A 27,605-nucleotide genomic window follows, 5' to 3' on the forward strand; every position below is an offset into this window, starting at 1 on the left:
TAATGAACCCACGTTGGTTGCCCCTAAGCATAAGCTCCCCTGCTGGCCCCTCGTGGACATGCGCCAGGATAATTCTCTCAAAAAGCTTACCCAGGATTGAGGTAAGACTAACTGGCCTATAGTTTCCCAGGTCCTCCTTCCTCCCTTTTTTGATGACGGGAACCACGTTGGCCCTCTTCCAGTCCTCTGGCACCACACCAGAGCACCACAAGTACTCATAAAGCCGTACCAGGGGTCATGCAATGAGCTCAGCTAATTCCCTCAGCACTCTGGGGTGGAGATCATCCGGACCAGCTGATTTAAATACATCCAGTCCCTCCAGAAATTCCCTGACTAGATCCTCACTGACTCTTGGCCTAGGTGTGCCTCCCCTGGGGCCTGAGGAGGGCCCGGTGGGGGGGCTGATTCGGTCCCTACTCAGGAAAATGGAGGCAAAGAAGTTGTTAAATAGGTTATCTTTGTCTTCTGGTGTGATGACTAGATTTCCTAGCGTGTCTTGCAGGGGCCCCACATTACCTGGTACCTTCTTTTCCCCCCCTCTGTATTTAAAAAGGACTTCTTGTTGTCCTTGATCCAGGTCGCTAGTCCCAGTTCCATCTCCACCTGGCCTTCCTGACCACCCCCCTGCAGCCCAAAGCAATGTATAGTCCTTCCTCGTGATGGCCCCTACCTTTGGGTGTAGGCCTCCCTTTTAGCTAGGAGACATTCCCAGGTGCTTTTGGTGAGCCATGGGGGCTTTTGCACCCTCCTGCTCCCTTTGATCCGCATTGGGATTACCTCCCTTTGGGCTTGGAGGATCGTCTCCTTAAGGAGAGACCACTCTTCTTGGACACCTGACTCCCCTCCCCTCCGGGACCTCAGTGCTTCCCCGACTATTCTCCTTAGCTCATTGAAGTTCATCCTCCTGAAATCTAGGGCTGCTGCCTCGCTGCAGGCTTTTGCCACCTTGCATTGGATGGTGAATTCCAGCAGGTGATGATTGCTGTTGCCCAGGTGGTTGAGCACCCGCAGCCTCCTCACCAGGTCATTGCCCATGGCCAGCACTAGGTCAAACAAGGCGTCTCCCCTGGTGGGGCTGTGCACCTCCTGGGTTAGATGGAGGTCTTGCATTTTGGCCAGAAACCTACGTGAGTGGTCAGACCTGGCTGACTGCTCTTCCCAGCAGATGTCTGGAAAGTTCAGGTCACCCATGATGACCACGTCCTTTGACCTAACTACCTCTGTGAGCTGACTTAACAATTCCTGGTCTTGCTTTTCCCCTTGGTTGTGTGGTCTGTAGTAGACCCTCACTGTTAAGTCTCTTTCCCCTCGATTGTCTTGTATTCTAACCCAGAGCACTTCAGTGTGCCCCTCCTCTGACCTTGTGCTACTTGATGAGGATGTATATTCCCCCTTAATGTAGAGTGCCACACCCCCGCCTTTCCTCCCTGTCCTGTCCCTCCTGTACAGCCTATAGCCCTTGATATATATTTATTCTTGAAAACATCTGCTCGTGTATGATTGTCACCCCATCCTCTTTCCTTCTCTTCTAGGGTCTTGTCAAACCCCATCACTTTTCTCTCTCTCCATGTGAGAGTGAAATGTTCAAAACTGATGCAAAATAGCTAGCTGATAAAATGCTGTTTCAACATATATAATTCTGGTGATTATTATCAAATGAGATAACCCCCCAGATTCACATTAAATAATCTTTCAGAGAGGCACAGAGCCATGTGTAACATTCTGCTTATCTTAGCTTCTGTTGATTGTTTTATTTCATGATATAAAAACAGGTGAGAGGCCTAGTTAATTCTTCCCATGGCCTGTTTTCTGCTAAGGGTCATATGGACACATTTTCTTCATATGGTGCCCTTGCTAACACCATACTGATTAGAGAGCAGACACTGGTCATAAACTTCTGTACCCTAAAGGTTTTACACAGAGGCAGAGAGCTGTTATATTAAATTTATACATTGTTTATAAACATTTGTATTTCTGATCGTTATCATGAGGTTATGCAATTATATATATATTATATAGTGCTTTACATCATATTTCATACCACATGACTTACGTAAAATATTTGCTTACCAATCTTTAACTGCAAACTCTGATTCAAAAATCCAAACTCTTTGCGAAGCAATGTAAAAGTCTTTTTTGAAGAGAGAAGATTATGTCAATCTATAAAACACTCTGGGATTTCCATTCTGAGATTTGTGGATTTTAAGGTCAGAAGGAACATTTTGATCATACAATCAGACTCCTTATAATCAGGCCAAGGAATTTCAACAGGTAAAATGATATGAATAGTCCCTTTTCTAAAAGGTCACTTGACACTAGCAAAACCACAGCCACCTCTGTAGCTGCCTCTCCCAGTTGAAGCTGCCCCTACATATCTGAGGGCAGAATTGGGCCCACAAAGAGTATAACTAAGCTAGGGTTTTACTTACAGATCCATCAAAACATACGGTTATTAATGTAGCCACACACAGAGAGAAAAGCACATGATTGCATTCAAACCTGGCATAGTGCTTCCAGAAATGCTAAACTTGGGAATTCTAGATCATACAAACAGTGGGATAGTGTCACAACACATATCCTAGCCTTCCCCTACTTTGACAGGACTTCTGTAGAAGAAAAGGAGCTCCTGCTGCTCATCCAAGAGTTGGAAATGGGATTGCTAAAGAGGGAAGCAAGGCTAAGCTCCCACCAGGGGCATGTGCTGCAAGGAGGTTTAAAATCACTCTTAAATTGCTTTGTCATTTTTTCTTTGTGAAATTCATGTGTCAAGAGCAGGGATTAGTGAAATAGATCACACCTCTAAGGCACAGCCTACCCTAAGGATACTGCAGAGCTGCACAACCCCAAAGAAAGCACTGACAGCAGGCTTCTCTGTCCTTTTATAGGGTATAGTTTGCCCTTCTGCTGCATGGCCAGACAGTTCCTCAGGCCAAAATGGAGAACTAGACCCTGGCTCTCACTTCTCCCTGCCTACTTTATAGGCCAGTATACCTGTAAGGATTTCCAGAGGGAGCAGTCCTGTTACTCCCTTGAGCACATACAGGATCTGGTCCAAATTTCACTGAAATCAAAGGGAGTAATTCCACTAAATCCAAAGAACTTTGGCTCAGGATCTAATATTACAGAACTCTGCCTGGTACATACACATGCAGTGCAAGTGTGTGTATGTGCGCATGTGCATGTGTGTGTGCGTGTGGTGGGGGAGAATACTCCTTGTGCTCTCATTCCTGTTGTGCTCCCCTGTAAGGGCGAAGCATAGCCCAAAAAATGTTCTCAGTAAAAGTAGGTCACATCTGATTTGTGGCAGAAAGGACCCTGTGGGGGGCTTTTTTAAAAAAAATCTCTGAGAGATAAAACCATGAGTAGGTTATACAGGTCATTCCAAAGGAGTACTGCTGAAAGCTTTATGCCAGAGGGGCTTCTCAGGGATTTTGTATCACCACCCACTTAAGATGTATGTCTCATACCAGGGGTCTCAAACTCATTTGGTCCTTTGGGCCAAATCCAGAGCATGGGGCTTCCTGCAGGCTAGATCCAGACTCTAGAGATTAATGGTGCCACTGCTGCTCACAGCTCATCTGACCCTCAGGAAGCCCCCTGGTCTGGATCCAGCCACTATTATTAACCACCGGGGTAATTCAAAATCCTGATTTTGGTAGTAGCTAAGGGCGGGGGGAGGCTAGTGGTGTTAACTCTCTGGGTTCCAGAGATGCATTGAAACAGCAGCTGCAGTGGCTGCGGAGATTAACAGCAGTACCACAGGGACTCTGGCAGCAGCAATGAGTCCAGTGGGATGAATCTGGCTTTCAAGGCATCCAGCCCACAAAAAGCCTTGTGGGCCATACAACCCCCTCTGTGGGACGCACTTGGCTGATGGCCATATGCTTGAGACCTCTGACTTACACCATTACAGACAAACTAGCTTAGTACTATTAGAAGCTTTCATTGACCAGCTATGCTTTACATTCCCATGCCTCTAAAGTCAGTGGATTACTAGTACCACTAGCAGCGTGGGCTCTTTGTAGGAGGACAAGGACCTGGCCTCATAGACTGCCAAACCCCATCCCTTCTAGTCATGTAGGTTCCCTATCCTAATTTTCAAGCCTGAGCAACCACTGATTCATTACTACCCCATGAATGAGAATGCTCATTTCTACTCACTTTTGTCACTTGAGATCCTACAGAGGAAAATGTGGCAAATAGCATTTTAAGGACATTTCACAGAGGGAAAGACTGAGATAAAGATAGTTAGAATAACTCACCTGGGAGGATTTCTGGTGTTCTTATTTATTTAAATTTAAATAATAGGGTACCTATGCAAGGCTCTAGGCACCTAACACATAATTAATAACAACATAAAATCCCAGCAGCAAGAACAATAATTTCAAACAGGATCTCTGCCAGCCAGTCAGAAAAATCTCCCTTCCATCCTTTCATAATTCCAGGAAGTATATTCCCAATGCTCTCCACAAACCTTGTCAGACAGATGTCTTTTGTAGCATGCCCAGAAGTGGAACATCCATAAATTGTATGTGTTACATGAAGGAAGGAGATGTTAAGGTTGTATAGACTATCTTAATTTTACTATGGCATTCCCTCTTTTCTGACTTTGCATGCTTCACTTTGCAACCTTCCATTCTTTTATCATAGATCTGTCTGTCTGTCTATCTATATACTAATAGGATTATCACAATTAAAGATATAATACCTCAATACTTATAACAGAATGAAAAGAAAAGAGGGTGATAATGAGATTTCAACTGGTGAAGAAGAAGCACATTTTGTAAAAAAAAATGGTATAAAGCTCTTGTGATTGAACATAATGGCATGCTGGGGACAAAGGATGAGGTGCTACTAGAGCTAACAACTTGCTCACTTGGGATGGAATTCTATTTCTCTTTCTGCACCTGAATGGCAGCTTGCTAACTGCATAAGTGGTATGTTTGACATACACAGGTAGTAATTCTATTGCCCCTGCAGTGTGCTACATAAATTGAGCATGCACAGCTGACTGTGTAGGCACAGGGCTGCATTCGCACACTTATTTTGCATGTGCAAGTCCCAAAGAAGTGAGTGGCCAGAAATCTGAAACTAACTGGTGTTACGTTCTGGAGGAAGCCTTTCCATGTTTCGGTCCTAATTGGTGAGGGGTTAGGACACTCACCCAGTGAGTGTGAGGCACGTAATCTAGATTAGGCATGGCCAACCCATGGCATATGTGCCACAATTTTCATTGGTAGCTTTCCTGTGTGGCACAGAGCAGACTGGGGAGGGGACAGGCAGCACAGCAGCAGATAGGGCAGGGAGCAGGAAGCAGAGCAGCTGATCAGGCAGTGGAAGGGAATCAGAGTGGCACTCAGGGACAGTGTGGAGCTAATTTGTTTGCACATCCTGTACCATGGCAAGGAAGTTTGACACTCGGGGCAAAGTCTGCAGCGGCAGCCTGCCTTTGCCCCATGCACAGATCTGGAGGGCACATGCCATCCCCCATGCTTGCCCAGGAGTGCATGCAATTGTGGGAGCCATCCTCCTCAACCCCTGTGCTCCCCAAAATGAGCCACTTGCAGCTCCGTCCTGCACTCCGCCTCAGCTGGGCAGTGCCTGTTGGTGCCCCTTTGCTTCAGTGCCCAGGGCAATTGCTACCCACCTCTGCTTCCTCCCCACTATGACACTGTGCACACCTGGCAAAAGACTTGGGCCTGGCTGCTCTAGATAACCCCTATGCATAGTGAATTTGAGCCTCTGTTTTCATGGCTCCCTATCATAGCATCCTAATGACCACACCACAAGTCAAACACCCCAGTGCCTTTTCCTCTGCCACTCTTTTTGAAGCTGGGCAGCAAAGAGGAAGAGACATGCAAAGCTAGAAGAAAGAGAGCAAACCAGAAGATACTGAGCTCAGTGAAACAGGTGTAGCTCTGGAACAGTGCAAGGCTTGGGTCCAGCATCTTTGCTCCTAAGGGGGCAGATACTTCAGCACTACTCCTTATCCAGTTGATAAAACTCAAGGGGAAGTAACTCAGTTTCAAAGACCTAAACTGTGGCTTAATGGTTAGCACACTGGGCTGAGAAGTCAAAGATGCAGTTTTAAGCCTCCTCTAGGCAAAAAGGGGCCTAGAACCCAGGTTTCCTGGCTAACAGCTCAACTTTTGTGGTTAAAACATGGAAGAGTCATCTGCCCCTCGCTCTTTATTCACACACACTGTGTGTGTGCAGATGTGCATAACCTACATGCAGACATGCCCATAGTGTAGAACCAGGGCCAAAATGGGCAGATGACTAGAAAAGTACCAGACAAGGGGAAACTGAATTCCTTCATTGATTTCTCTTCACATCACATAACCACATATATAAGGCAAAACTCACATACAGAGGTTGTGACTGGTTCATCATAAATTGTCTTTGACATGCCATCATTCCTGATACGTCATGGAATGCATATAAATGCCAGAGAGTCAAATAGTAATCCCTAGAGAAAAGTCCAAAAATATGAGCTTTGCACAAGGTTCCTACATAATTTGGGGGATTTTAGGTGATAGAACATCATGGCATCTACTTCTATGCCTTCTGCTACCACCCATGGAATGTATTCACACCTGTGAGTGCTTTACAATACATTGCCCTCTGCACTGTACCTATATAAATATAGGCCATATCCCCGCCATTCCTCTAACTTGTACCCTGACTACACATGGGCTCCTGTGGAGCATGCCATCATGGGGCCATTCACTATAACATGGAAAGATTGGGAGTCATTTTGCATAAGTATCTACTGTGGGTTTCCTTGCACAGCAGAATCATTTTGCTGTGCAAGGAAACCTTTTTGTCTTTTGGTTCACTGAGCATAGCAAGAGAGAATGTGGTTGATAAGCAGGCCATAAGAAAAGCTTGGGGGTTATTACAAATTATTGTATTAAACATATAGCAATATAATATAATATAAACTATACTAGCATGCAATTGTTTGACAGCAATATTGTATATTATTAATATTTGTTATCATATAGTGTGATAACAATATTATTATATTATTGTCAGGTAAACCGATACCTTTGGAACCAGCCAATCATTTCAGGTAAAACAAATCACTTAGGCCTGAACCTGAGTAAAGTCACCCACAGGGAGTGAGCCTACTTATCTGGATTTTTTTTGAGTGAATAGGTGCCCTTTAGCAGCCAAGAGTTTGTATGGTGTAATGTGGTGTGCAGAAAGGGTGAAATTATGATTGGTGGTGGTGACCATGCATGAACTGATGAGTGCATTCCCAGAGAGTGCATTCACAGCTGAGGGAAACATCATATAATTTGGCTTTTCTTCAACAATCAGAAGAAATTTGGGTAGGTAAGGCTGGAGAACTAAGGTTCATTTCAAGGAATTGGTAACATTCTGCAAAAAAGGGCAGGGGGGAAAACACTTCCAGAAGAGTGACACTTTTCCCCATTGGCAAAATTAACTTCCTTGCAATTGACCAGGTTGCAGAGATTCGATGCCTGCTCGGAAGATGGGAAGAGAAAGAGTCTAGCTAATACCCTCTTTTCAGCAGTTATTCATAGCTCTCTTGAAGAAGATTGACATTAACATTAGCAGAAACTGTCTGAGCTTGGGTATGCAGCCTGACCTCAAGGGGCAGCATAACTACAGAAGTTTTCTTAGAAACAGTGGTTGGTCTGGTTATTTTAGGCAGAGGAAACAGATGTGAATGGGCAACTCTTACTCTCTTATGTCTAAAAGCCTTCATGAAGCTAGGTCATGGTGGAGAAAAGGAGGGAGGGTTACATTGCCAACTGAAAAAGAAGATCTATTCTAAAGAGGTTTCTGTTATAGACCTGTTTTGTAGGGAAAAGATTAGTCAGCCTTCCAGAGCTGGGTGCAACTGGTGAAGCAAACACGTGAAACAACAATGAAGTTAAGTGCCTCTCCATAGGATAAATGTCTTTTGTCTCTTTGCCCCCACTATGCCTGGCTTCTTCTTCATGGGGCACAGTTTTTCAGTTACAAAGGAATAGGAAGGTGCTTCTGCAGCACCTCAGAACAAGGTAAAGAGATGGAGGAGCAATGGGAGGCTTGAAATCTGTGGGTCAGAAGCTGCTGGAATAATTTGTTTGGCATTTCCCCAGTGACAGCATACAGCAGAAAACTTTGGCACATCAGTTGCAGTACACTGTGTAGAGTAGCTAAGTAAGAGACAAATGTGAATTCTTCAATCAAGCTCATCACTAATACTATTCAAGAGAAAAGCTTAATCCAATGAAAATTATGCAGTCTCTGCATTTTAATAGTATTTTTCTTTCTCACTAATTTTTTTTACTTCAAGTGGGCAAAATCCTGAAGTCTTGACTCAGATTTTACTCAGCCCATGATTTTCAGTGTCTACTGAATAAGTGAAAATAGACAGATACAGCTCTTAGTCAGCAGGGAAGTAGGTCCCCCTCATTCTCCTATGCAGATTGGCACTCCAGCAGGGAGAGCTGGGCCTGCTAACCGGATACACACCCCATTGCGAGGAAGTGGACCGAAGGGTTTGGGTAGTAGAACAAGTCATAGCTCTGCCTCCCCAAATTACAAGATGAAGTAGCTGGGCTCAGGTACACTAGGGGTTATGATGGAGAAAGCTTACTTCTTTCCAGAGAAATGGGAAACAGGAGGATATGGTGACATTAAGTCAAAATTAATTTTCTGATCAGCTCCTGATCAGAAAATATACCACACTTTGCAAAGTACAGACTGTAAAATTGCAGCCTAGCTCCAAGTGAGGACAAGAGGATTTGGCTCTATGTTAGATAATCAATATGATGCTGAAGAATTATTTTAGTCAGTCTTAATCATTAAAGATAATATTACAAACTTACTGGTGATGGTGTTCTTGACTGCTCATATATGCTACTGCAATATCTTGTTTATACTTAATGTGTTTATGAATATTCTATGTATTTGAAGAACTGCTGAGCAGGAGCGTAACTAAGGGGGAGGGGGCTGGTGATTGGGACAGTAGCCCCAGGCAGCAACTTAAGGGAAGGGCACAAAAATAACAGCTGCCACCATCAGCAGGCAGGAGCTGCCACTGCCCGGTGTGATGATTGCTCTGTTATGCCTCGGCTGCTAAGGCATTTCATAATTTTACTCTGTCAATACTCAGAGCCAGGAAAAAATGTTATTTCCCCAGTCAGTGTGACACTCGACAATACACAAGGCAAAAAATGTTGATCACAAATATAAGGTGAGGAGTGCAATCTAAGTGGCAGTAGTTAAATGGGAGTTTGAGTGTGCCTTTGCTTACGAGAAATTCTGCACTGGAAAACAGTATTCTGCACATGCCCACAGATTCATTTCTCCGCCGTGAATCTCTCTGAGATATATAAGTGGCATTTGAACAGTACTCTGTAGAGTGCCCCCACTAATTCTCAGTTTAATTTTTTTAATTAAAATTATTTTTCACTGTCAATCTATTAATAACCTTTTCTCACTCCAATATAATAGCATCCTGCCCTACATCCTACAGTCTAGGTTATATAAAAATATCACCAGAAAAATTAAAAAAGGAAAATGTAGCATGTCATACACAAGGGATATTAAAAAAGAATCATGACAAATTTTCCGATTTTGTACACAGAAATTTTCAGAAAATGGATTGGTACAATATGGTGCCACATTCAAGTGTCTTTGCTCCATCACAGAATGTGTGGGGAGATTGGGCTGTCAGGGGACAAGCAGTTTCTGGGACAGCCACCTCTCCATTCACGCAAGACATGTATCTTTATTCGGTTTTTGGGAGGAGGCAGGAGGTTGAGGGATGAATAGAAGTTCCACTTCCATCCCCTGCTGTTCCTTGTCCGGGCTATGTGAAGGAGAATTACTGAATGCTTTTCACGGCTTCTCCCTTTCTGACTATGGAACTATCAGGACACCCAGGAGCCATTCTCCTGTGGTGGTTGCCTTGTGCTCCTTTCCCTAAAATAGTGGTATTGTTTGAAAGGCATTCCCAAAATGCATTCTTGCTGATGCCCATAATTTATCCTGGAGCACCTGTATGTTAAAGTACCCTCTTTAGGTCCTCTCTCCTCCCCTATACTTTCTCACACTTTGATATTATGAGTCTGACTGATTACCAGTTTTGGGGCTCAGGAAGGAATTCTGTCATATTGGCTTTTGTGGGGACTTGGCTTTAGATTAATTTGGAAAAAAGGACCATGATTTAAAAACTGTGCCTTTAATAACTGGGGTTTATAATTTCTTCACAATGTATAGCTGCTCTCCAATGTGGGTGAGAGGCTAAGAGGAGCCAGATAAACAGTGAGAGACACCGAAGGTGATTGGTGGAACAAGTTAGTCCTAAAAAAAAGGAGGATGCCTTAAAAATTAGCAGATGGAGGCATTCCATATGTGTAACCTCATTTCTTCCTTCAGAGGATGAAGAGGAGGTGCTGTGCAGGGGAGGTGGGGAATTGTAGGTAGTTAAGCTGAAGGGTGTCAACCATGCTATTGGTTCTTTTGAAGGAAGGCTAGGTTTACTCCCAAGTAAGTGCTTGGTAATTTTGGAGATGTGATTAACTGCTCCTGTTCAATACATGGGGCACCCCACAGGCTCAGAAGTATGGCAGCAGGGGAACAGCAATCGACACTGCCACCCTTTCCCCTGCCACCAAATTTCAAGACCCATGAGCCAGATGACACAGCTCCATGGGCTGGATCTGGCCTGCAGGCTGGAAGTTAAGCACCACTGGGCTACTCAAATCATGTGAAATTAAGTGTTTAAGTCTGAACTTGAAATAAGCCTAAATTGTGAGAAGTAGGCATAGTAGTGAGCCCACTGGAGAAGAGCAGGAGCCAAATAACAGGCAAAATCAGAGGGCAGGAACCAGAGTCCAAGTTACCAGACCCAGTGAGAAATCCAGAGGCAGGATCCATATCACAGGCTGAGCTAAGGGGCAGGAAACAGAGAGCAAGTTACCAGATCCAAAGAAAATTTCCAGAAGCCAGAGTTCAGGAGCAGAGAGCTGAACAGGGTCAGAAACCAGAGAGCACAGACTCAGAAAGGCTTATTACAGAAAACCTTCAGAAGATCTGTTCATTGCCTGGCCTTGCATGTGGAAGTAAATGAGGAGGCTCCTTTCCCCAGAAGCCAATCTGTATCCAGCCCAAATAGTATCCAGCTGGTTTATTAACTGGGATAGGGCTACCAGTAAGAGTCCCCAGGCAGATATGGCTAACTAGGTAATTAGCCCAGGCTAGACTGCCTGTTAGGGCCTCTGACGTCAATCTTGTTGGAGATTTATACATCATAGGCTAAATCCCATTTCGTTTTATGCATTTAAATGGCACTCACATAGTCATGGGACTGCAATTTTTGGCACTTACACACAACTTAGGTTCAACATGTATACTCTCATTTTGCATTTCCCTACTGAACATGCTCAGCAGGCTGCACTATGGTTGCTTCAGTGCTTGGATGGAATAGGCTCAACAGAGCACACGTGGAGCACCATGTAAGGGCTGAAACTGTGTAAGTCTGAAAAACTACAAATAGCAGCTGTTTGATACCAAAGGAGCAGTACCCTTCAACCTTATGAAGCCCAGGGAGAAAGAGATATAGAGTCTGTGTTTTCTGTTGCCTGCTGGAGGGTTTGATCCTCTGTTTCATACTTCCCAAGCAGTGATCAGGACATGAATTAGACTGGGCACTAGCCTAGCTTTTGAAGCTGTCCCCCTAGGTAGTGAGGGGGAGAAGATTTGTGGGTCTAGAAAGAGGAAAAAGAAAGTTCTAGAGAGAGAGTTTCAGTGAGATGGATGCTACTTTAGATGCCAGGAGCCCTACAGTCTAGCCTGGGCCTATGCCCTAGTAAAATTTCCCACCTGTGTTCTATCAATCTCATCTAAAGAGTATTAAATGCAAGGTGCAGTAACCAGCTTCAGGAGAAGGTGGAAGTAGAGTCATAAGATCAGACTGAATGATTATGGTAGTCCAAGGCTGTCCAACTTCTGCATGCTGCTGGGCTGCATGTTGCATTGCATGAGCACCCCCCTTACCGTGGGTACCCCCTCGCTTCACCACACTGTACCACATGGCTCCCCCAGCTGTACTGAACTATACTACATGACCCTCTACCGTGGGTGCCCTCTCCGCACTGCACGGTGCCAACACCCTCACAACACACTACCACCCTCTCTGCACTATGCCATGCTGCATGGCTCCCCCTGCCATGCTGCATGAGGTCCCCAGGTTCCCCAAGTCCTTCTGCTGTGGGCTTTCTCAGAGACATGAAGCAGACGCTGAAGGAGGAAGGGGGAGCCTGAAGACTCCACCAGCAGTAGCAGAGAGCAGTGGAGGAAGCAATGCCCAGACTGGGACCCCAGTGGACACAAGGTAACCCTTCAGGCCACTAGTTGGACAACCTGTGGTTCTGCGCTGTGTCAAGTACCCACTAATTCTCACATAGAGACCAATAAACTGATGTTGAACTAGATTATACTCCTTAGTAAGACATTTGATCTTGGTATAAAACCATCAAGGGGTGGGTAATCTAGTTTATCCCTTAGTATGCTGTTCCAGTGGAACATTGGTTAAAGTAAACACACTTAAATATATTTAATGTATTTTTAAAGCCATTTGGGGATATCTCATGTCTGCATGACTGCTATGCCACTAGACAGTTTCTGTTTATACACTAGTATATATTGTTTAATAAAGTTTTAGGGGTCAATGAGTTAGTGGGCATTTTGCTGATGCGCCTAATTTGTCCTGGGGCACCTGTATGTTAAATTACAGCCCTTTACTGTCACCTCTTTATCTCTGCTCTCCACCCCCATACTTTCTCACACATTGATATTATCTCATTCCCATATGCACACATTAATTCTATCAATCACTCAGCCTTAAATGCACTCATGCATCAGTAATTTATACAGTTATTCACTTTTGCTGGCTGGTTTGGAATATTTAAGCAGGTATGTGTTTACACTTTAGTTGACTGGGTATACCTCAAAATATTAAACCATAGCAAGAGCAGAGCCACACTAAACAGAAACATTAGTATCTCCTGGCTTATTGCACATGCAGCCCATTTTTGTGTGTTGTATTCCTATCTATTATAGCTATGCTGCAATTTTAAAAAAATGTTTAAAAAAAGATTGATATATATTATGTGATTTCTGGGCAAGTGTAATGAATCAGGTTTGCCACAGGAAAAGGCATAAGGTTTGCAGATATTAAATATTAGGGTACTTCCTTTGATCTGTCTGTAAGTATATTCTATGTGCAAGGGGACTGCTGTCTCTTTTATAGATATTCAAGACTAAAGCATCACTTGAGAATCCTCTCTCTATGCTTGATTCTCCCTTCAGACAATGTCAAGAAAAATCTTTGTGGGGAAATATTTTACACTCTGTATATGTGAAGGATTCAGAAGGAAGCAGAAGGTATACACAGGCTTGTGTGGCTAAAATGCACATTTAGACATCCACATACAAATGGACTCATTTGAATTTAGTTCAGCACTTACGGTGCTCATCTATTTTGGTGAAAGACACAGACCCAGATCCTATTCTATCTTCTAGATGTCTTAGCTTTTGCTTATTCCAAGAGTAGACATCCAGCTCAGGAGCATGATCCTATTCCATCTGGGAAAGTGCATAGTTCTTTCATTCTTGCAATGTGCTTCATGCACTTACGGACCCCTCTAAGGCAGAATAGGATTTGCATTTCTTTCTTTAAATGAACTAAGCAAGGTTAATTATTTTCTTTTAAAACATGGTCAGAAAAGGAGGTGATAGTGCCATTACCCGTTTCCTAGAGAGCACTCACCTATGTAGTTGGAGACCTGGTCACCTGAGTTCAACTCCCTCCTCAGTCTGAGAGAAAGAGAATGCTAGCCATGAGAAAATAGGCTATTCTAGATATGGATTTTCACCACCCATTGTATTGAAGGTCTGCCACTGTGTAGACAAGAATTTAAATTCATTGGGTCAGAGAGAAAGAAGGAGGGAACTGGCTTTGTAGTCAAGCGATTATGGTAGTCATCAAGGACAGGAAATTTGGGTTCCACTCCTAGCTCCAAAGACTGTTTTCTGTTTTACGTTAAACAGTTATTGGATACAATAATCTAGGGGTGAGTCATCTTTCCTGACAGCTGGGGTTTCAATTACTTCTTCTGGAGGACAGCACTAAACTCATCTCTCTCATTACTTGGGTGACTGCTCTTACTACCAGGGTATAATATAAAAGGTGGGCAGTGGGGCCACCGCAACCCCTTCCCACTGAAAGAAAAGAGTATGCCCTATTCACTTCTTTGAGGAAAAGTTTGTAGGCACTGACCTTTGGGACAAGATTCCAGGTTGCAGATCCTGAGTGGATGGATCTCTGCAGCCCTGGGTGAATTTCCTAAGCCTCAGGGAGGTGTGGGACTGTAGATGTACCCTGTGCTCAGTATTACCTGGTGGTAAGCTCCAGATGGCCACGTGCTCAGTAACCTGGTTGTTTTGGATTGCACTCTGAGTGCCTCTATGTATTAAGTGCCTAGGCACCAAGGATGGGTTCTAGAATCCAGTTGACTAAATGTTAGGCTCCACATTGCCTTGTCCCATTTTTGGATATAGTTCTTACATAGGATCATAGGAAAATAGGGCTGGAAGGGACATCACAAAGTCACAACCCCCCGCTCAAGGCTCTCTTACTAAACCATCCCAGCCAAATGTCTGTCTAAACTGCTCTTGAAAACTCCAAGGATGGTGATTCCACAGTTTCTCTAGGTAGCCTGTTCTAATGCTTGACCATCCTCATAGTCAGAAAGTTCTTCCAGATCTCCCATGTACATTTCCCCTGTTGAATCTTGAGGCCATTGCTACTAGTTCTGTCCCCTATGACTACAGAGAAAAGCCCATCTCTATCATCTCTGTAATTGCTCTTCAGGTATTTGAAGACTTATCAAATCCTTCCTCAGTTTTCTCTTTTCCAGACTAAATAGCCCTCTTTCAGCCTTTTTTCATAAATCTTGATTTCTAGGCCCCTAATCATTTTGGTTAGTCTCCACTAGATTCTTTCCAAACTCTATACATTCTTCTAAAAGTGTGGGGCCCAATGGATATAGTACTACAGGTGAAGCCTTACCAGTGGTGAATAGAGTGGAACAATCACTTCCCTTGACTTGCACGTGACACTTCTGTTAATACAACCCAGGATGCTGTTGGTTTTTTTTTATAACAAGAGCATACTGGTAGTTCATATTTAGCTTTGGTTCACTGTAACCCTCAGATACTTTCACTGCAGCAAGCAGGTCATTTCCCAGTCTGTATCTGTACATGTAGTTTTTCTGTCCCAAGTGCAGGACTATTCTTTCCTAAATGCAGTATATCCCACTTTAGGATCTAAAATCCTATTCTTTTTTGGAGCTGGCCATAAACAGTTGGGGTGTGCAAAACAGGCCGTATTCAATTTAGATTTGGATTCGGCCTGATCAGGGACAGTGATTCGATTAATTGATTCAGATCACTGTCTCAATTCAATTCTTCCAAATCTGAAGAGCGATGCTGATTTGGAGAATCAGCAATTCAGCCATAGATGCAGCTTTAAATGTTTTTTCTGTATAACTTGAGGTACCAGGTGCAGCTTGTGAATGCTGTGATTGTGGGGCTGATGGAGCATCCCCCAGGAGCATGGGGGCCCCCTGCCCCTCTGGTTCAGCGATTGGCTGCACAGGGGGACTCCAGGTGCCCCCTCAGACCCAGGAGGCACCAGTCACTGAGCTGGGGGGTGGGGGACGGGAGGGAGTTCCCCACGCGCTCACCGGCGGACCTGGAAGCACTTCTGGTCCACTTCTGGGTTCACTGGTGAGCATGAAGGGGATCCCCCCCACTCCCATGAGATGGTCCATTTGCCCCAGTATTTCAGTATTCACGAGCCGCCTCATACCTTAGAGGTGTATAGAAAAAACGTTTAAAGCTGTGTCTAGGTCTGACTCATCGAATCTTTCCAAATCTCTCCAAATTGATTCGGAGGGTTCCAGTTCAATTCAGAGAGATTAAAGGGTCTCCTGATTTGATTTGGATTCAGAGATTTGGCCGCCAAATTGGACTGAATCTCCACTGAATAAAATCAGTGACTGAAGCTGTGCACAGCCTGAATAAACAGCATGTGTGGGATCTCATGGAAAGTCTATATTCAAGCTAGGGTTTGAAATCAGGCTTGAGTGCTTGCTAAGGGCCTTAACCACCACTATCTTCTGCTCTAAGCAGATGTCTGTATACAATATTTTATTTTTTGCCTTACATATTCCATAATAGGTGATAATCTTTTAGCAGCTATGTCAGAAAGTAATGTATTCACCATTGTATACTGCTTTTCCCATTATAACTATGATTTTGGCTTTTGTGAATACCAAGCTCAGCTTGTTTCAGACACACTGCAATGTTAGTGTTAGAGGCAGACAAATTTTTAATACTTGAGGTGTTTGGTGAATGTAGTGATTTAGAAAATAATATTAGAAGGTTTGATTTTTTTTAAAGAAAACAGCCATGCAATTAATTAGCTGGTATTAAATGGAGTGCCCCAGGGGTTAGTCCTGGGGCTGGTTTTGTTCAGCGTCTTCATCAATGACCTGAAAGATGGCATAGAGTGCATCCTCAGCAATTTTGCAGATGACAACAAGCTGGAGTGTAGAGCTAGGATTCATAGTAACCTAGACAAATTGGAGGATTGGGCTAAAAGAAATCTCATGAAGTTCAATAAGGACAAGTGCAAAGTCCTGCACTTAGGATGGAACAATCCCATGTATCAGTACAGGCTGGGGGCCGACTGGCTGGGGAATAGGTCTGCAGAAAAGGACCTGGGGGTTACAGCAGACAATAAGCTGAATATGAGCCAATGGTGTGCTCTTGTTGCGAAGAAGGCTAATGCCATACTGGGTTGCATTGGTAGGTATGTTGCTAGTAAGTCAAGGGAAGTGATTCCTCCCCTCTATTCAGCATTGGTGAGGCCACATCTGGAATACAGTGTTCAGTCATGGCCCCCACCCCCTCTCCCCCCAGCCAAGGGAGAAAAGACTGAGGGAATTGGGCTTATTTAGTCTAGAGAAGAGGAGATTGAGAGGGATTTAATAGCAGCCTTCAACTACCTGAAGGGGGGTCCAAAAGAGGATGGAGCTGTTCTCAGATGTGGCAGATGACAGAACAAGGAGTAACGGTCCCAAGTTGCATCAAGGGAAGTTTAGGTTAGATATTAGGAAGAATTTTCTTACTAGGAGGATAGTAAAACATTGGAACAGGTTACTCAGAGAGGTGGTGGAAGCTCCATCCTTGGAAATTTTTAAGACAAAGCTTTGGCGGGGATGATCTACTCAGGCATGGTCCAGCCTTGAACAGGGGATAGGACTAGACAACCTCCTGAGGTCCTTTCCAACCCTCATTTTCTATGATTCTATGATTTACTGTTACATTTAGTGATACAGTTAGTTTTTCAACTGAAATATTTCTTGTAGTCATGTACTTTGGATATAACATAAGTAATTAGAAGCAAAAACTAAGGTTAAAAGCCATTCTTTTTATTGAATCGTGTGAACTGATCAACTAAAGCATTGCTGTATCTATAGTTCTAATAGCAAACATGAGAAGTTTGCTGAGCTCTTCTGAAATGGAATAGGGAGTGTAATACTTTCCTAATCTGTAGATGGGAGTCCAGATCTGTGACCACTTTCTCCAGCAGTCAGAGTCATATATGTGATTGACAGTGCTTTGTTATCAGTGGGCAGAGAAGGAAGAATGCTGTCACTTGAAAAATACAGACTTTTTTCTTCCCAAAAAATAATCATACAAAACCGTGACTCACTCACTCGAAATTTTAGGGATTAAAAAATAAGATTATTAAATCTGCATTTTGAGAAGGAATTATAAAAAAAATCACTTAACTTCTTTTAATAAGCTCCCTCATCTTACATTCATAGTGAAATCTTCCCCTTGCATTACAATTCTAAAGCAAAGGGACTGGAATAACTAAGGCACACATCTTACCCTCCAAATGCACTCACTTTCTCTCTCAGAAGTTTTGTCTTTAACACCCATTACCATAGCATCTAAGTTCTAACTAACACTATTTGCACTAAAATATGTGCTCATCTAGAAAAGTTAAAACCAATTATATCAAATTCATATAAAATTCAGAAAATTATCGCTCTGACAGTTCAGGGCATTAGTATGTTGCATTTACATAACACTTCTCAGCATAAAGGATTTGAAGTGTGATATAAAAAATGAGTCCAGGCCTGAGTTCTAGTCTCATTGGTTTTGTGGCAAGCACCACATACATACTCTGCTGAAGTTCACCTCTGTGATGGAACGTGGCAGCTGTTTAACAGTACATTGAACATAATAGTGTAAGAAAGAAATGATAAGGGCTCCTCCATTTGATTAAAGTTGCAAGGTGATTAAGGTAGCAAGGTGATTAAGGTAGCAATGTAATTACCCACAGTGGAATTTGCCAGGATATGAGGGTGAACACACTTTTTCTTGCAAGGGTTATGGTACTTTGATGTTACTTCTCCACAAGATGGCACATCTCACATCACAATGCTTTCCACCACAATTCTGTTCTCAGTGGTGATAGATGACAGAACAAGGAGCAATGGTTTCAAGTTGCAGCAGGAGACTTTTAGGTTAGATATTAGGAAGAATTTTCTCACTAGGTGGAGGGTAATAAAACACTGGAACAGGTTATGTACTCTCTATCCTTGGAGATTTTTAAGACCCTGCTAGACAAAACCTTGGCTAGGATTATCTAGTTGGGAATGGTCCTGCATGGGGCTCCTGAGGTCCCTTCCAACCCTAATTTTCTATGATACTATGATTGGCTCAGCCCTAAATTCACAAGGAAGAATGTGGCCTGCTGGTTCATCAACAATTCTACCTGCAGCCCTACGGTTTTCTAGATGCCTCCCATCCATGTCCAACAATATCGAGCTTAAAAATATAATCAAGGATAGTGCCTAATTTTCTGTAGCTACCATCCGGGTTGTAGGGGTGGTAGTGAGATCAGTCACTGCAGATCATGTAAGACATACCAAAGATAGCTTTAACGTATTTAGCTTGGGTACTGTTAATAGTCTAGCCCAGTGTTCAGCTTGGACAGTGTTCAACCTGGTTAGTTACTCACTTCCTTACAGGTTTCTACAGAAGCTGCCACCAGCAGTATTTGCATGAGTGCATCAAAAAAGTGTTGACTTTAAAGACTAACCCGTGATGGTTTTACAAGTCCTGGTGCCCCACTTGGAGCTTTCAATTTAGCTTTAATTAAAGTATTTGTGACTCCTTATCTGGACAATGACATTTCAGTTGCTCTGGGGAAAAAGTAAATTGCCCAGTTCTTTCCTTTCTATGTATCTCCATTAGCTATGAAAGAATCGATTGCTTTGGCTGAGGACAGCCATTGTTGTAATACTACATATTACTGTAACCTGTAACTTAGAGGTGGCATATTTGCATGAAGTGCTCATGTGATGTTAGATACAATTCTGCCATCGAAGTACATTGCAGCCTATCATTTTCTGTATCTGGGGAGCTACTCACCTGGGTTTCATAGTCTGGTCACTGATAGTTTCACAATGGATGTTTATTTCTTAGAATAACAGCTTTCTGTAATTACTGTGTGAGAGGATGTGTCATCTAATCAAGAACTGGAGAAGGAGAAAAGGGGAAAACATAATAGAAGTCAAGCATCTTAGCCACCTAGAAGTGAGGCTGCAGAAAATAGATGCAAAATGCCACCTTAGAGATGCAAATATTTGGCACTTTTATGCTAAAGTGTCAGCTACCAGAAATGCATCTTGGGAAAATATTTTATAAACTGGACCCAAGCTAAGGAGTTTTATGATCATGGGGTAATCACAAAGGAAGCATTTTCTATAAAAAGGTGGAGTTTCCACCTTTTTAGGCCAAGCATTTGGATACAAAACAAAATAACATTTGTCAAGCTGAGGATTTGAGGTGTGTCAAATAGTACTCTTATTTTCCATGGATATTCTGTTCCTATAATAAAAACTGGGCTACTTATAGGCAAAGAGCTGTGTCTTGTGCTACAACATTCTACATTATACCCGCATACACACTGGTAAGTGACAACAGTTTATAGCTCAGGATCTGGTCCCCAAATATGCACAATTGGGTGCCTTAAGTTAGTCAGCTCAAGTCCGTATTTAACACCTAAATATAAGTAGCTTGATTCTGAAAAGGTACAAAACACTCTGATTCTATTCTGCCTCCAAGATGTCTAAGTAGTATTTGCATACTTATATTTCCATGTCATGAAATATGACCTTATTCTGTTTCACATGCCAGCCACAAAGCCACTAAGGGACCTCAATTGCTTATGCATCCCTGTGTTGGCACAAAAAAACCTTAGGCAACTTTGGCCTACTGCAAATATTCAGAAGCAATCCAGAACAGCAACCTAGACATCTGATTCCATCTAAGCTCTGTTAAGAACTAGTTCCACCTGCTGAAGGGCAAAGACGCCATGAATCCTTAACTGGAGGCTAAAAAAATTCCAACACCGTTAACAGTGATAATTTGCTATTCACCTTTTGCCCAATACTTCAGTGACAAAAGGGTCACCTGGGTCCTAGGACCCTTAGCTTCAGCTGCTTATCTTTTATTTGATTACTATTTTATGCATTATGCATAACAAGTACTGGGAGCTGAGGGACAGAACCCAAGGCTCCCTCCTGCCCAGGCAGCACCCTCCTTTATGGGAATCAGGATCATTCATACTTGCTCTCCATCTTAGACCATGAATCTTTCACTCTTGTCTGCCTAGTGGCTCAGCTACAGGAGAGTAGAAGATGCCTTTAGATGGGTCTCACTTATGAGAAGGTGATAAGGGTTCTTCTAAGGAAGAGATGTGAGTTCAAACAAAATGAGTCAAGGGCAGACCCAGATCCTACTTCTGGATTACCATTGGGTTATTGGGTAAAAAGTAAGCAGCACTATCCTTTCCCTTCTCCCTCTTTACTTTAAAACAAAGCTAGGCAGACATCTTTCTTCTAAGACAGCTGGATGTCTTCTTCACAGGATGGAGGCACCTTAGGTTATGCTAGGGCTATCTGTTGAGAAGGCTGAGGGGGGACCTGGTGACAGTCTATAAACTCACTAGGGGGAACCAGAAAGGTTTGGGAGAGACCTTGTTTCCCCTAGCGCCCCCTGGCATAACAAGGAATAACGGCCACAAGTTGTTGGAGAGTAGGTTTAGATTAGACATCCATAAGAACTACTTCACAGATAGGGCGGCTAGGAGCTGGAACCAACTTCCAAGGGAAGTGGTGCTGGCTCCTACCCTGGGGGGTCTTTAAGAGGAGGCTTGATGCCTACCTAGCTGGGATCATTTGAGCCCAGTTTTTTTTCTCCTGCCCAGGCAGGGGGTTGGACTTGAAGATTTATAAGGTCCCTTCAGACCCTACTTCTATGATTCTATGAGACAATGGAAAAGTTCTGTAATTCTGCAGGTTGGAATAGAGTCAGTCTCTTGAGGCACTTCAGGCTGGCCACTGCCAGAATACCACAGGCATTTTATTATGTAGTTGGGCAGTTATTTAGGTAGTTGGGACGAGGGTTACCAAGAAGACAGAGGTACTGCCTGTAGCCCTGAATGAGGCATCTAAGACCTAGAAAAGGGCAGGATTTCTGATCCAACTCCCCAGTATCTCTTATTGGCAGGTGTACACTGAGTGTATTCACTTTGGGCAAGCTTAACTGTTCATCATGCCGGCTATAGCATCTCCAGGTGTGCTCAGGTGTGCTCTTAGTGCTCAGTTAATGTCAGGCAGCGCTAGGTTGTATTTATGTGTACCAACAAATGTGCTTCCAAAAACTGGATTTTATTGGTGTATAGGGCAGCTACAGTGCTGGAGTATGACAGCTGCATTTCTGCTTTGGTGGTGTGGGGGGACATCTGCAGAGCAGATACAGTGTATATGGCCCTGCCTGATGCATATGTAGTACTGCTGAAGGAAGTTGCTATTACTTGTAGTGTTGTCATTTTAAGTATTACAATGGCATAAAATTAAGCAGCAAAACATCATTTAACCAATTAAAAAAATGCACCACAGACACCATATCACTAAGAAAGCCAGTAACTTTACTGATTTGTCTGCAAAATACAAATTATACCTTATTTCCAGGAGAAACTTTTGAATTTTTCCCATTTTTTTCACTACAGACAGCTGAATTTAGTCCCTTGAGATACACAGATGTGGTTTAACTTAGTTATAACATCTTGTCATCTAGTGGCGACAAAGTCCAGCTTATGCCGCTGTGAGCCTCTATTTTAATATTTGTTGCAAATGCTTGTATGCTCCCATTTACAAGCTACTTTTTAATTACCATCGTTTAATGGAAACAAATCCCCAGGAAAAAAAAGGATACAACAAACCATCTGAAGCAATCCAAGTGTAATGCCTAAGGTAGCCCAGGTCTGACATTAGTTACTCCACAAGAGGACACTGGTACTGCATTTTTTATTTGTTGTCGAACTGACCTCTTTGAATCAAACTGAGGTACGGATCAGTCTGAGGTATGAGCAGGGAAGGCAAAATGCAACACCTGATTATGAAAGTATGCAAATGAATAATTTTGATGGAGAAGATATGTGGCTCAAAGCTTGGATTGCTCCACATCTTTGGTTAAAATATGTTAACAAAAGACTTTTATTACATCTACAGTCTGAAGCATTCTAACAGACACTAATGTTCCATCAGTTCTTCAAGAGACCTGTAGTGGCAGGAAAATAATGCCATATAACTGACAACATCACAGCAGATGGCACAAACAGGAACAGATGAAGTATGCCATGTTTAGGCAACAGCCTTTATTGAGGTTTCAAGTGGCTTTTAAAAAAATTACAAAGCATTTACCTTCTAAGAGAAGAAGAGGAAAAAAGAAAACAAAACAGCATTGTAGGACTATAGTTAAAAGATGGGTATAGAGGATAACACATACAATACAAAAGGCTTGACATTCTTCAAAACAGTCTATCAGTTGTTTTATTCTTACTTTAGCTTTACCTGAAAAAGATCTGAGAACAACAGATATTTTTTATATTATTCATTAAAAATTGCTAAATTCCACTTTTGGGAAAAATAGAAGCCATTTTGTTATAAAACACAACTTTTGAAAAACGTTGAAACAATAAAAGCTCCACTGTGAAAGGTATCAATGCATACAATATACAAATTGTGCAGATTGTGTATATCATATCATTGTCACCAGCAATTAGTCTAATTGAAAACACCTTTTAGAAAAGGATAAGCTTAGCTGTAACAATACTCATATATATATAAAATGCCACTTCAGGTATTTGAACTTGCAATTAAGAATGTTGCCCAAAACATTACATAGCACGGGTAAATGTAAAGTAAATGTTAATATTCTTTCAGGGCTCTGCCCCAAACTCCTTAAATACAAAGGAATCACACAATAAACCCAAATTAGCTTTGCAAATACAATAAATGGTAAGTTACAGATAAAGAAACAGATAAAAGTAGACAGTACTAGTTTACAGAAAGTGACTTCACAATCAAAGTTGTGCTTCTTTTATTTAGATCAGTTTACAAATATGCATGATCCCCCACTATCTTGCCACTATTTTTTAGTTGCGCTCAGTAGCAGGAACAAGAGGGATGACTGGCATCCATTTGCATGTGATTCTGTTCTGTTTGTGTTTGTATAAAACCACTGTCAGAATTAATAGAAATTGCCAAGGCAAAACCTTTCACACTACTTTCTGCTTAGTTACTTGCGGTAACATACATTACACCACTGCTCCCTTAGAAATTCAAATTTCCTTTTTCTTGTGTTGCTGAGGCAAATTGCAGGTAAACTATTAATATGGCTATTCTTCATATTTCAATATTCTGACTCCCCCACCCCAATGACAAGTTACTACTAACAATACTGATAAACCTAAGTTTTTTGAAATGACAAGGTACATTTGTGATATATTTGCATATTTTAGACACATCAAAGTTCAAAATTCTCAGGCTGAGAATATAAGTATAGGTTCATTTTAAGGTGAGGAAAGTGGTTTTGAAAAACAGTTTTGTGTTTTTAAAAATGATTACAGGCCAGATTCTTGCTTTTTTTATGTGTGCGTATCTTTTTCTCACCCCACAGATGGCTCCAAAAGAATGGATGTATTAGCAGCATGGTATTCTGCTCAAAGACTATCCAAAGTATGTGCAGTATGTCTGGGTGGCCAGATGTATACTTATATATAGGTTTAATATTAAGGTATGATAAAGGAAGAGTACAACTGAGAATGCACAATGCATTTCACACGGTTTGCTACTACACAGAGTAGACTCTCCTAATGAGCAATGTATTAATGGGAAACAGAAGGTGCATTTCCCTTAGCATAATCTTTCCATTTTGAAACTGAGATAAAAGTGGTAGCTACATCCTTTGACATAGTGTCAATGCACCTATATGGCATATAGCACTAATTTTGGCAAAATTAAAACATTACCAATTTCACTATGGCACTAAAATTTTAAAGGGGAATTGCTTGATACCCACCCAAAAGGCAGGATGAACTGAAAAGTCTACTTCCCACCATTTACCTGTAGGGGACAGGAAGGACAGAAGGGAACTTAAAATGAATGGCAGGGTCTTTTTGGCTAAACTATTTGAGTTGAAGAATAATATAAGGTAGGGAAATATGTGTATGCTCTATGCTGAAATGAAACCCTGTAACATGAAGGGGACATTGCTCAACAACAATCCCTCTGTGTGATAATGTGGATCCATGAGAATGCTGATGATCTGTTGGCCATTTTTGGTTGTGCAAGATCAAACTATTTTTGAACATTTTTTTATTGACAACTGTAATCTAAGACTATTGAATCAATGAAAGAAAAGTATCTCTTTAATGATCTGTTTGCACTAACTTCTCACTCTGACTTTCTCCATCACTTCTGGAAATAGTCACGTGCACTCACATACTTGCTAGTCTTAAGAGATGTCAATCCAATTCTAACAGGCAGAATGCCAGCTTCATTGAATTTATGAGGAAGGGCAAAGTTATGCCACTTTGACATTTAAACTGTGGAAAACTACAAGATACGCAGAACATAATACAAGGGCCCTGAACTTGTTACAATGCACAAAACGGCATGAAAGAACTAATCAGTATATACAATGGATTGCAGTTCACCCAACCAATTGTAAAATGTTGTATTAAAATGATTTAAGTTATTACATCATGGGTAAATACTAACTTTTTACAGATCAGTCTTTTGACCATGAATCTGTAAAATGTAGGCAGAGTAAAAGAAAATCAAAAGAAAATAGTTACTTAAATGTGCAACTGCACAAATATAATTCCCCCACTATTAAGATAACAAAAACTTCTGCTATTACCATAATTATTATATATATTAGAAAGCTATACACAAGCATGTTAATTTCACAGATTTTTTTAAAAGATTCTTAATATTTTATATAATTAGAAATACACATTTCAAAAACAAAACTTCTGCAAAGAGAAAACAGTTATCTTGGTTAGCAAAGCATGGAGTTCTTCATGGCTTAGGGTAGTGCTTTCTATACAAAAAGTCCCCTTTGTTTGTTTCTTCAGGACTGTTTAAAATATTAGCGAAGCTATCAAGGAAAAAAACACATTTTGGCTTAAGGAAACTACAAAAAGCCACAAATGCTTTGCAAACTCTGTCTTACCTTTTAATATGAAAATAAGCAAAATGTAATGTACATATTTTTATATTTTTTATTTAATAAGTGATGCAGACCCAGAATTTTAAAAATTAAATTATGTTAGCCCTCAAACTCAACATTTTTACAAGTATGGTCCTCTTTTAAATGTCTTTGATCCTTTTATCTGAGTGCCATACTCTAATGATATGCCTGCATGTTTGTGAGCATTTTAGGTATGGTAGGTGACCCAGTCTCTTTCTAACATTTATTCATGGCCACCCATTGCTGGGTCTGTCAAAACATCTGTACATTTTCTATATGTTGCATAACAGCTGCTTTCTCTCTCAGTAAAGATCTGCCACTTCTGGCAAATGTTTCCTTTTTCCTATTTACATGTAAATAACGTTGAACCTGCAACATGACACTATCTATTGTAACATACATTTTGCAAGGGAGCACAACAGTGAAAAGAAGTTAGCCTTAAAATCTATTTTGTACAAGTGTTCTGTTGTACAACTCAAGTGCTAAGCTTATCTCAGCATTTCTGTTTATCCTTATACTGTATCACTGAGGCAATTTAAAAGTACTTTTACAAAACAGAGTACCTGACTTTTTTTTTCCACACACAGCACATATAATGCATATCGACCCCCCTCCCCCATTAAGGTATAGCACACACACACTGCAAGAAAAAAACTAATAGGTAATAATGTTATCATGTTGCCCATCCTTCAGAGAGCCGCATGCGCTTGACAGACGGGCTTTCCCTTTCGTCCGGCGAAGGTCTGGTGAGTCCAATGGGGGAGTGGAATTCGTTCCGATGATCCTCTCGGTCACTTCCATCATACGAACTGCTACAGCTGCTCAAGCTGTCAACAGGAGATCTCCCCGCCTCGTGGCGCGTATGTTGTGGGTATCTCGAGGGTGTGGTGGTACGGTCTCTAGGAGGAGAAACAGGTTCTGACTTGATGTTGAGGCTTTGAGTAGAAGGCAGGGAGAGATTTGTACTCTGAGATAAATGAGTGCTAGTGCAAGCTCTGTAGGAGGAAAGGAAACCCAGTTACAGACTGAGGAGGCTTGGAGCCCCCAGAAATGCACAAACACTCACACAAAACATCAGTTTAAAGACTCACAAGGATACCAGTGCATGCCAAGACTGTGTGGAATATTCACTATAAAATACTGGAAGCAAGCGAAAGGTGAGGGAGGCATCACAACAGATATAATCCTCTGGAGTGGCTCTATTACCTCCTCTTTAATTTAAAGATTTTTTTTATAAGGGCCAGGACAAAGTTAGGCTGCTAAGCCTTTGCACTGTTGAAACCACTATCATTTTCTTTATAACTGATGCTTGTGTGTGTGAATGCACTGGTGGTGAGGGAGGTGACACTGAGTTTCTGCTGAGATTAATCAGATTAGTTGGAATGCACAAAAGCATTTGTACCCTTTATACTGATGAGTAATTTGAAGTGCAAAACTATACAAAATAAATCTAGGCTGTGGAAATTTTATACCTTCACAAATAGAAAGACTTGAACTTAGCTGATCCTTGATATGGATTAATATTAAAAATACTGTAGGCAAGTGAAGATTTGATGTTTTAGTCTGTGGTATGGGTTTAAGAATGTTAAATTAAGAATAGGATTTATGTCTTTTAGTCAATAAACTACCAGTAATAAGTTGAAGTGTAGTAGAAGGAGTCAGGAGAATATATTGCTTTGCATTTCTGGAATACCTCCCTCAAACAAATAGTCTTACAAACGCAAAAAAGAAGGTATTGGTTCTGTTTTATTATTAAAAAGACATGTTAAATGCTTATTCTAAGTTAATTTTGTGTATGTGATTTTTTATTCAGAGAGAGCTAGAGATAAAGTAATGTGTGGGAGGAAGAGTAAATACTGAAACTCACATTATAAAACAAGAAAGAA

The 27,605-nt window shown here is 41.8% G+C and overlaps 1 protein-coding gene across 12 annotated transcripts in view; it reads right to left on the reverse strand.

Annotated features, from left to right (window-relative positions):
- Positions 1 to 22,087: 22,087 nt before the first annotated feature.
- Positions 22,088 to 27,605, reverse strand: part of MEF2C (myocyte enhancer factor 2C) — a 151,305-nt gene continuing 145,787 nt past the window's right edge. For 10 of the 12 annotated variants that reach the window (XM_019532340.1, XM_019532342.1, XM_019532345.1 and 7 more), the window contains one exon: positions 22,088 to 26,714. In XM_019532340.1, the coding sequence (XP_019387885.1) occupies positions 26,393 to 26,714 (322 nt within the window). In that variant the 3' untranslated portion in view covers positions 22,088 to 26,392. The remainder of the gene's footprint in view (positions 26,715 to 27,605) is intronic. The other 2 variants (XM_019532346.1, XM_019532347.1) reach the window with 1 other exon arrangement.

This window comes from Crocodylus porosus, unplaced genomic scaffold, assembly GCF_001723895.1.
Source record: "Crocodylus porosus isolate Cpor-Errol unplaced genomic scaffold, CroPor_comp1, whole genome shotgun sequence".
Taxonomy (NCBI): domain Eukaryota; kingdom Metazoa; phylum Chordata; order Crocodylia; family Crocodylidae; genus Crocodylus; species Crocodylus porosus.